This window comes from Cololabis saira, chromosome 22 (assembly GCF_033807715.1).
Source record: "Cololabis saira isolate AMF1-May2022 chromosome 22, fColSai1.1, whole genome shotgun sequence".
In the NCBI taxonomy this organism is placed as follows: domain Eukaryota; kingdom Metazoa; phylum Chordata; class Actinopteri; order Beloniformes; family Belonidae; genus Cololabis; species Cololabis saira.
Genome location: NC_084608.1, coordinates 11,797,417 through 11,808,625, shown reverse-complemented (window position 1 = coordinate 11,808,625; position 11,209 = coordinate 11,797,417). Strand labels below are relative to the sequence as shown.

At 37.7% G+C, this 11,209-nt stretch overlaps 1 protein-coding gene across 1 annotated transcript; it reads left to right on the top strand.

Moving 5' to 3' along the window:
• The first annotated feature begins 2,214 nt into the window (after window positions 1-2,214).
• fen1 (flap structure-specific endonuclease 1) lies at window positions 2,215-10,652 on the top strand. The gene is made up of 12 exons (XM_061713099.1): window positions 2,215-2,323; window positions 2,745-2,839; window positions 3,777-3,879; window positions 4,655-4,757; window positions 4,940-5,003; window positions 5,109-5,218; window positions 5,503-5,639; window positions 5,810-5,876; window positions 5,955-6,086; window positions 6,174-6,325; window positions 6,647-6,761; window positions 9,998-10,652. Exons 2-12 carry the CDS (start codon window positions 2,758-2,760, stop codon window positions 10,073-10,075), a joined length of 1,143 nt encoding a protein of 380 aa, XP_061569083.1. The 5' UTR covers window positions 2,215-2,323; window positions 2,745-2,757; the 3' UTR covers window positions 10,076-10,652.
• Window positions 10,653-11,209: the final 557 nt, after the last annotated feature.

Below are 11,209 nucleotides of genomic sequence, written 5' to 3'. Positions count from 1 at the left end.
CTTGCCTCAAGCTCCTTTAAGTTTTAATATTTTTTCAGGCGTAAAAGTAACCGTTAAGATCCCCAACCGGGGCTCAGTTTATCCAAATAACACCTGTTAAGAAATTTGACCCGATGTTTTCGGAGATGAGAAGAGCCGCCGGCTCGGAGCAACAGCAGCCGGAGTACAGACGTGATCACCCTGCGCCGTCGTCCCGGGGGAGAAACCTGCAGCTCTGTGGAGAATTACCGCTGGCTAAAATAAATCATTTAGGAAGATAAATGTTGGTTTAATAGATGAAATCTAACAGTTGTAGCTACGCCTGTTAAGAAATTTGCTCCGAAAATTTCGAAATTTCTGCCTGCCGGTTCCGACGCAGAGCCTACGGCGTAGGGTAGCGCGTACGTCGCCGTGTAACATCGATGCAGAGCCTACGGCGTAGGTTACGTAACCTACGCCGTAGGCCTGCGTTGGTGTAACGCGGAACCATAAATCAGCCTTTATTCTGGCGTGATCTTCGGCAAACGGGCAAACAAGTGATTATGTACATTCACTGAGTGAATATTATGAAAGTAAAATATATATTTCTCGCTAGAAATGTAATCAAAACGCATTTTTATGCAGAAACTAACTCAAAATGGATTTTATTCACTAAAAAATAAGAAATGTCCGCCATTTTTTTTTTTTTGGATTCAATCCACAAATGACGACGAAAAGCATTCTGGGAAATTTTCCTGTCCCTAGATCAAACTTTACTACCCCTAGATGGAAAGAGGAATTGGGACACCACTACCCTCACGGGAACGCGCAAAATTTAGGGGTAGGGATGAAAACTAGGGGTAGTGGGAGTATTGGGACAGGGCCTAAATCTCTCCCTGTTTCTCTTTGGTCGTCGCTCAATCTGTGTCAACAAGATGGACTGGTTAATATTCTACGGAAGAGTGTTAGGGCTATGCAGGAGAAAAAATATTTGAGAGGGGAAGATATTTTTTTATTGTGCACAAAAGTCGAAATGTTGAGAAAAAAGTTGAAATGTCGAGATTAATGTTGAAATACAATTTCAAGAATAAAGTCAAAATTTTGCCTTTTTTCTCAACATTTCAACATTAATCTCGACATTTCGACTTTTTTCTCGACATTTCAACTTTTTTCTTAAAGTGCATAACGAAAAAAAAATCTTCCTCTTTTATTTTTCTCCTGCCTGGTCCTAATACTCTTCCGTAATATTCAGTCTATTGCTCATGTCCTTTTATTATTTTACATATGACAGTGAATGAGCTGAGTTTTTTTATGGTTTTTTTTCAGCATCTTCTGTAGCCTACATTTGATACTGGTAGCGAGGAAAACGCGACCGTATTACATGGTCCTGTCTACAGAGCAGCAGTAACAGCTTTTATTGTCTGAAAAATGGTTCAAATGTTATTTTGTTGTCTGAAAAATTATTCAAATGTTATTTTGTTGTCTGAAAAATGGTTCAAATGTTATTTTGTTGTCTGGAAAATGGTTCAAATGTTATTTTATTGTCTGAAAAATGGTTCAAATATGTTATTTTGTTACTTGAAAAATGTAAAATATGTTTTGTTGATGAGAAAATATGTTTCTCTATTTTTCTTATTTTTGTGAGGGGGGGATATATATTGTTTTTCGGCACTACCTTGTTCTCTATAGCTGATATAACATGAATTACTCCTATGTGGGATCAATAAAGTTCTTATTTTTGCCATCTGAGAAAATTAAATATATTATATTTGGTACCTAACTGTTTCCCAAGTATATTAGTGCGTGTGTGAATGAATAAATGAGACGTAAAACGTAGATTTCTTTGTAGAAAGGCGCTTTATGAAAATAAGTCCATTCACTTGTATTAATTTACAGCGCAATCTTGCCTCCTCCAATATGGCGGCGACGTTGACGTATCAGAGCAGCGGGCAAAACCACTCGATGCGGCATCTACGTATAATTTCTATGGAGAAACCCACCTGCGGCGGTACACGGAATCATTTCTCCTGGGAAGCAAAGATAATTGTCTTTGGTTTTCTAGTCCTAACAAAACACATGAAATTGATATATATTGTAATTTATAACCGTGGCAGAGTGTTTTATTTTTCTGAATGGACCGGATTTCCTTGAGCATGAACCAACCAATCAAGACGTCCATGTCAGGACCCAGGCCAGTGTAATCGAACCTGCAATAGTCGATGCACGGGAACCGAATGGCGAGCGACGATTCGGTGCTCGACGGTTTGACAGTCAATGCCTGTTATTTGATTTCCCGCGAAACCTTCGGCGCTGCTCCCGCGCAGACCAGGGGACAGTGCTCAACCCGGAGTAACGTTACTGACTGGTGAGCGAATAACAGTTAAACTGATTAAAAACCTAACTGTTGAGCTGTCAGAACATGCTTTTCTCTCATTGCAATGTTGCTATGGTGAAATGCTCGTCGTTTATGTTGCAGCGCTTTGGTTAATCGCAGCTTTATCGACGCCATTGTCCAGCAGCCAAATTAGCTTAAAGAATATAGGTCATTGCAATACATTTACACAAACAAACCTTGTTGTATGTTACTTAGAATACTACAGAACGTACATATCCCCCACGTTTATTACTCACCTTACTGACAGTCATAAAGAGCGAGCTGTTAAATCGATGTAAACCTCATGTTGTAATGTAAACAACGCGTGGCTCAAGCTCTGACGTGTATTAGTTTATTAGTTAATTATCCTCCACGATGCATGTGTCAGGAATAACATGTTTTTGCTTGTCAGATATCCCTCCACCATGGGAATACACGGACTTGCCAAGTTAATCGCAGACCATGCGCCTGGTGCCATCAAAGAGCAAGACATCAAGAACTACTTTGGTAATGTCTGCAGGTCCATTTATCCACATGTGAATGCTGTAGTCTTGGTACCAAGTAGGGATTAGCTCAGTAATCATTTGTGCAGTGTCTATATAGAATCTGTGAGATCAGAGGTGTCAAAAGTATTCACATCCATTACTCAGGTAGAAGTATAGATACTAGAGTTTAAAAATACTCCTGTAGAAGTTGAAGTATCAACTCAAGTTTTTTACTCAAGTAAAAGTATAAAAGTACTGGTTTCAAAACTACTTAAAGTATAAAATTAAAAGTAATGTAAGGGGGAAAAAGCCATTAAGGACAAAAGCCATTGAAAATGAATGCATCTTAGTATAATGCAAATATATTAAAGAACCATATATGTGTACTATTGAGCATTAACATGTGTTTCAGAGAGCAGGAGATATGATGACTAGTGTCCTATAAGTATTGTAATGGTGCAAAAAGTCAAACTTCAGAGGCATGTTATCATTTATCCTAATCTTTATTGGAATGAACATCCAAGTTTAGTTGCAGGAATCTGAGGGAACGGATGTAAGAACAAAACTGGACAAGAACATCTGAAACAACCACAACCAAATTCACTCTATCCGGATGGAGCAATTTAACTGGATAGTTTTTTTTTAAAGGCCGAAATGAAATAGAGTAACAAGGCTGTTTTTAAAATGTAAGGAGTAAAAAGTACAGATAATTGCGTGAAAATGTAAGGAGTAAAAGTAAAAAGTCGTCTGAAAAATAATTACTCCAGTGAAGTATAGATAACCAAAATTTCTACTTAAGTAATGTAACGGAGTATTTGTACTTCGTTACTTGACATTTCTGGTGAGATGGATCAGATAGATGCAAGCATGTCTGTTTTGTTTGCTTTTTTCCTTTTCTTTGTGTATTCCCCACTGACGTTTTGAAAAGCAACACAGTTTTTTTAATGACCCTTTTGTAGGCAGGAAAATTGCCATAGATGCCTCCATGTGCATTTACCAGTTCCTGATTGCTGTGCGCCAGGATGGAAATGTGCTGCAGAATGAAGATGGAGAGACAACGAGGTACTGTTGCAACAATGAGAGAGTTAGACCATAGTATCACTGCTGTAGTAGATGATCTAGCGACACTAGTTTTTGTTGTTATAGCTCAAGTAGGGCTGGGCGATATATCGAGATTTTAATATATATCGATATATTTTGAAACGCGATATGGTACGAGACAATATCGTTTATATCGATTATTAATTTTTTTTTTTTTTTTTTTTTTTTTACATTTTTTTTTTTAATGATTTTGATATAGCTTATTTTGTGACAAATTGACTTGAATGTTTTATTTGAGATTTGCACAAATGTTTTGTTATTTGCACAACTGTCAACCTCAGTGGAAAAGTCTGCCTGTTACTGTCTACATTGTATTAATTGCACAGTGTATTTTAATTTAATTGTTATGCAGGAAAGGGATATTTGTTTTATTTTATTCAAGAAGTATTTTTATTCTATATATGCAGGCAGTTTATTTTTATTTCATTTGTTTTATACATTTTGATATTGTGCAGACCTCTGTTAATAAAGGAACCTGTGTGACATTTGGCACGAGGCTTTGTATTAAAACTGACTGTTTTTTAAGGGTTTGCCTCAGAAAAAAATGAAGCTAACAGAGATGCTATGCTATAATGCTTTGGGGGAAACCCCAATTAAGGCACAGAAAAAATATCGAGATATATATCGAGTATCGCCATTCAGCTAGAAAATATCGAGATATGACTTTTGGTCCATATCGCCCAGCCCTAAGCTCAAGTGTGGACACTTGAATGACATGGATTTGTCTTTTTCACAGCCACCTGATGGGAATGTTCTATCGTACAATCCGCATGATGGAAAATGGCATCAAGCCAGTGTATGTTTTTGACGGCAAGCCTCCACAGCTCAAGTCGGGAGAGGTTAGTGGACATTTCCTTTTGAGGCTTTCTTCCCTGCGGGTTATTATTAGTAGAATAGTAATAACAATCTATTTATTTTCATTGCTGTATTGTGATTTGCTCCTCATTAGTTTCACTGGCGAGGACAGACAGCCTCTCAACCCGTCGTTATATCTTCTTCCCTGCTTTCTTTCTTGGTCTAGCTTGAGAAGAGAGGAGAGCGGAGAGCAGAAGCTGAGAAGTTGCTTGCTCAGGCGCAGGAAATGGGTAAAGTTTAAATTCAGAGACCTAACTACATGATTTGATTGCTGCTGAACTTGGGCAGATGAGATCTATTTTATTTATTCATTTATTCTTTTTGTCTCAAAACAGGGGAACAAGAAAATATTGAGAAATTCTCCAAACGTCTGGTTAAAGTAACCAGGCAGCATAACGATGAGTGCAAAAAGCTTCTGGGCCTGATGGGAGTGCCTTACATTGAGGTGAGAGGGATATTTCTTTACTCTGCTTTCACTTTCATGCACTCATTTTAAGAGGCTTACAAAATTTGTGATTTCACTTTTAATCCTTAATTTGACAGCGATTTGTCTTAACCATCCTTCAGCAGCTCAGCTCAACTCAGAAAAGTCTAATGATTAGACACCAGTTCAGTTATGCATAAAGTAACATGAATTTTAGTTTTGATTGGAGGCAGAAGTATCTGAACGTCTGAGAGAAATCAGCTGAATAGTGATCCGAGTGATTTCAGTGACTGTTTTCATTTTAGGCTCCATGCGAGGCTGAGGCCAGCTGTGCTGCTCTCGTTAAAGAAGGAAAAGTCTTTGCCACGGCAACAGAGGATATGGATGGGCTGACTTTTGGGACGAATGTCCTTCTCAGGCATCTCACCAGCAGTGAAGCAAAGTATGAACCTTCTGCATTATTTCCACTGCTCTCGCTGCAGATGTTTCAGGCTGAATGACCCAAACTCTTCTCCTTTTAACTTTAGAGTCATTTCATAATTGTAATTATTTAAAGACTGAAAGAAGACACAAAAAATTGTTGAAAATATTAAGCCTTCACTCTTTTTTCAGAAAACTTCCCATTCAGGAATTCCACTTCAGTCGCATCTTGGAGGACATTGGTTTGACCAACGACCAGGTGGGGTGTGTGTGAATGAAAATATTAAACACTAAATAATCAGTCAGGTCCAGAACTGATCTTTGTCTTGTGTTGCAGTTCATAGACCTGTGTATTCTGCTTGGTTGTGACTATTGTGGCACCATCAAGGGGATCGGCCCCAAGAGAGCCATCGACTTGATCCGACAGCACGGCTCCATCGAGGAGATCCTAGAAAACATTGACTCAAATGTAAGTTGATGATTTCCAGGACGCTGTTATGTAGTTTTATCCAGGTACTAAGTTGTGACTCTTTGCGATTTGCTTCCTCTCTTGCAGAAATACCCCGCCCCAGAGGACTGGCTGTTCAAAGAAGCCAGGACTTTGTTTTTGAAACCTGAAGTGGTAGACTGTTCAACATTGGAGCTGAAGTGGGCTGAACCTGATGAGGAGGGACTGATTCAGTTCATGTGCAACGAGAAACAGTTCAGGTGAACTGAACCTAAACTCTTGGATTCTGTGCATTGCATTGAGTTTGACTGGACCAGCTGTTTTTACAGTGTTTGGCCACTAGGTGGCACTGTTGGTCTGGTAGATGCATTAAAGGTTTCATCATTTGAGCGCTCTTGCAGGCCTAATTAAAATGAACATACTTGCTTAAAACTTATAAATAGGCTAATTTGTTCTTTTCAGTTCTTTTCATAATTTATTTTTGCATGCAAGATATTTGTCTGACTGTGCTGATGATGAAAGTGAAGAAAAGAAGCTTTTATCTTCTTTGTTTTGAATAATTGTTTGGTTCGTGTGTGCAGTGAGGACAGGGTGCGTAACGGCTGTAAGAAGATGATGAAAAGCAGACAGGGCAGCACGCAGGGACGACTGGACTCTTTCTTCACCGTCACTGGATCCTTGTCCTCCAAACGAAAGGTACATTTAGAAAAAACTATTGTCTTTTATCTCTAGAGTAACTTATTGCACTTTAACTGTTACTGTTTACACACATACGCACACACACTCTATGTGTGGTTTCCGTTTATCACAATAACAATCTTCTGCATTATTCATACTGGACTAAAATTAGCATTGGACCCGCAGTAAACTGGACGATGGACAAAACCGCATGCTTAAGTTGTCATGGTAACACTAAAACTAGGGCTGGGCGATATGGACCAAAAGTCATATCTCGATATTTTCTAGCTGAATGGCGATACTCAGTGGTGGACAGTAACGGAGTAAATTTACTTGAGTACTGTACTTAAGTACATATCCAGAGGATTTGTACTTTACTTGAGTATTAGATTTCTTTGGTACTTATTACTCTTACTTGAATACATTTCCAAGACAAATATTTTTACTTTTACTCGAGTAAATTTCTAGGAAGGCTGAAAAGTACTGAGTAAAAAACGAGGGCACAGACAAACCACAGACATTTATTTTCAAATGTTTATTGTGTCTGCCGAAGCAGAACTACCTCTCTGCTTTCAACAACTCAACATCGAATTTGAAGAAACACGTTGACGTGTTAGTTAACCAGACTTTTCACCATGTTATTTTCTGTTTGTCTCGGTCAATTTGTGAGAATGTGAGTGTGTGTTGTTGAACACAAAAACTACATGCGTGTGCGCGAGTGTGTGTGTGTGTGTTTTAAACAATGACCAAATGACACGCTCTCTTAACGTAACGTTATTTGTTATTAGTTAGCCATTTGCTATACTGAGACATGCTGTTCGAGTAGGTTAATCCTGGAGGAACAGGGTGCTTGCGCAAGTCTTGAAAGTCTTAATAAGTATGGTATTTTGAAACACTGTTTTCCAGACCTTGAAAAGTCTTGAATTTTGTGTGAAAGTCTTAATAAAGTATGGGGAAAAAATGTATGGTAGAATTTTACAGTATGCTCAAAGGCATTGTGAAATGAGAAAAAGAAAGGTAGGCTATAAAACTTATTTTACTAACTAGTCACGTACTGTCTTCGCCTAATGGAATGATATCCTATCAACGCTTGCTTAGCCTACTCTGGAACATTTCGTGATGTCACTGCTGAGGTCGATTGACACAGCTAGCCTAGTGGTCAACAGAAATGGATCGTTGCGTGTTTTCGAATTTATGGCTACAACACCCGAAATTTACAAGTACGTAAAGTTAAGGTCATGGGAAAAAAAATATCGGTTTTAAAAAAGTCTGGGAAAAGTCTGGAATTTTAATTTGGAAAAAGAGCAAGCACCCTGAGGAATGCTGCTTTTGGGTTGATCAAGATGGATGTATAGGCTACTTGTCATACAACATCCTTGCATGCCTGATTAACAGGCAGGCCCATAGCAGAAGTGATGTGTTTGTGAGCTTGTAGATGGGCTATTTGATGCAGCATCGAACATAGCTACTACAGTGCAGTTTCCTTATACATTATACATTAACAGTTAGGCCTACCGTATGTTAATCTAGACATGCTGTTATATGTATTGTACTATATTTTACTTATCTTGTGTGGCTGTATAGCGTATATCAGTGTGTTTGGTATTACTGGTGGTGCAGGAAGACATGAACCCATTCATTTTCCCACAAAGTCTTTTTTACAAAAATATTTGTTAAGCATAGAACCATGTGAAAAATGATCATAAAAGACAGACATTGGGAGACAGGCACAGAGACAGACATTGGGAGACAGGCACAGAGACAGACAAGACAGACATGGGGAGACAGTTTGTTATGCTCTATATTGCTATATTGTACTGGTACATGTCCTTCCTGTAAAGTTAAGTGACTTCAACATTGAGTTATTGAAAGCAGAGATGTAGTTTTTTGTAAACAGTGGTCTATGAGGGGGATCCAGACTTAGTTGGATGGTGAAGGTTCATTTGGTTTCAGTTCATGATTGTTAATAAACTCTGCATCATCTGCTGTCCTCTTATGATCCCATTCAGTTTTATATAACATTGTGGTTCTAAAAGCAGCACATCAGTGCAGCTGGTTTCAAAGAGTTCATTCTCAGAAACAAGAGTTAAAAGATCCTTAAATTAATTTAGAAAAAATATAGTAATTTACTGATGTGGAAAATAAGAAATTTACTCTTACTCTTACTCTTACTTTTACTTAAAGTACATTTAAAAGCATTTACTTTTGGATACTTAAGTACCTTTAAAAGCAAGTACTTTTCTACTCTTACTCGAGTAATATTTTGACTGAGCTACTTTTACTTGTAACAGAGTAAATTTTGACCAGTAGTATTTGTACTCTTACTCAAGTACTGGGGTCGAGTACTCTGTCCACCTCTGGCGATACTCGATATATATCGATATTTTTTCTGTGCCATAATTGGGGCTTCGCCCAAAGCATTATAGCATAGCATCTCTGTTAGCTTCATTTTTTCTGAGGCAAACCCTTAAAAAAACTGTCAGTTTTAATACAATGTCGTGCCAAATGTCACACAGGTTCCTTTATTAACAGAGGTCTGCACAATATCAAAATGTATAAAACAAATGAAATAAAAATAAACTGCCTGCATATACAGAATAAAAATGCTTCTTGAATAAAATAAAACAAATATCCCTTTCCTGCATAACAATTACATTAAAATACACTGTGCAATTAATAAAATGTAGACAGTAACAGGCAGACTTTTCCACTGAGGTTGACAGTTGTGCAAATAACAAAACATTTGTGCAAATCTCAAATAAAACATTCAAGTCAATTTGTCACAAAATAAGCTATATCAAAATCATACAAAAAAATAAATACATTTTTAAAAAAAATCGATATAAACGATATTGTCTCGTACCATATCGCGTTTGAACATATATCGATATATATTAAAATCTCGATATATCGCCCAGCCCTAACTAAAACTTAGCGGTAAACGTAACAAGGGTTTTAGTTGAAGTCTAAATGTTGTCTGCTGTCAGAGGGACTTTGAGATTGAAGACAGATATAAAGTTTCATACTGCGTGATGCAGCCACACGTGTTGTCTTCTCGTCGTTGCCCTTCTGCCGATCTGATTGGCTCGTTGGCACGGGATTTAAAGCACAGACGTCCCCTGTTTTTTTTTTTTATTACAAGTTACTGCAGGTCCTCTGTTAATTTTAACCCAGTCAGAATGGGGCATTAGCATCGAGATGCTAGGGTCTCATCAGTCAGTAATTATTTTCTTAAATGTTTGTTTTTGTCTTAGGAACCAGAGACAAAAGGATCAGCGAAGAAGAAACAGAAGACTGGAGCCACACCGGGCAAATTCAGGAGGGGCAAATAGACTGAACACGGACCTCTTGATTCCTTTGATAAGTTAATAGTGTTATGAGAAAAGAAAAGAAACAGTTAACAATAAAACTATGACTCCATTTGTGTAGAAGAACCTGCACCAATTACAACTCAAAAGGTGGTTTTGTTTTGTATTATGGTTAAAGTTTAGTTGAACAACTGTGATGTATTCCACCCGACCAAATCCAAGGTAGCTGCTTTTTAATGACTGTTGAAAGATTTTGATTGAAATAATAAAAAAAAACATGTTCACAGAGAAAGTTGTCGTAACCTTTGATTTAGTTTAGAATTGATAATTAAAACTTGGTTGATTACTGCGTTTTCTTTGTTTAAATTAAGTTTAAAGTTAATTTATTAGATAGTTTTAGGGAAAATACAGGATTTCCGTGTAAAGAAGGCATTGTAGTTTGTGAATGCTTGCAATTAAAATCCTAAATAAATAAAGTGGGGCAGGTATTACAGTCATTTAATTGGACCCCAATGATGCTGAAATCTTTTGTGGGGGTGTAAAAGAAAAATAACAATATCGATCTTTTGCCTGATTAGATTTAAAGGGAGAATAATGTGGTCGTTGTTTATGAACTTTTCTGCTGTTTTTCACCATAAAAAGTGGATTGTGTGTTCAGTTGGAGCCTGCACGCTGCAACAGTACGTGTCGTGGACAGTACTGATGTGAACTATTGTAAAGAGATTTAAAAAAATCTGTTTCAAGTTTGTTGAGGTGGTATGGAAAAACAATCAGTCACTGTCCTCCAAACTCCACACCAAAATGTAGTCTAACAGCAGTTTTAATGGACACATTAGTCATAAATACACCTTTTCACCTCAACTGAAATGTCAGGAAAATAGAAAGTGAGCTTTTTTTTTAGTGGTTTGTTTGTGCATCTCTAAATTGAATGTGATAAAACACAGAGTTTAGTTCTGTGGCTTTTGGGGCTTGTGATAACATCAGGGGGACGTGGTGTTGCATAATCTCATGAAACGCACTCGCACAAGTAAAGAGGGAAGTGAGGGGCCTTTGTCAGCGGTGACTACAGGCTTTTACCAAAACTCACACATCTCTTTTCTCGCACACATCTATCAATCAGTATCCCCTTACTCCATCTGTGAGTCAACACAAGTATGA

What these genes read in the sequence shown, in the direction of transcription:
- fen1 (XM_061713099.1), top strand. Translation starts at nt 2,758, where the DNA reads ATGGGAATACACGGACTTGCCAAGTTAATCGCAGACCATGCGCCTGGT. An exon ending in TTGGTTTGACCAACGACCAG is followed by an intron (nt 5,877 to 5,954) that starts GTGGGGTGTGTG and finishes CTTGTGTTGCAG; the next exon opens with TTCATAGACCTGTGTATTCT. An exon ending in TGCAACGAGAAACAGTTCAG is followed by an intron (nt 6,326 to 6,646) that starts GTGAACTGAACC and finishes TCGTGTGTGCAG; the next exon opens with TGAGGACAGGGTGCGTAACG.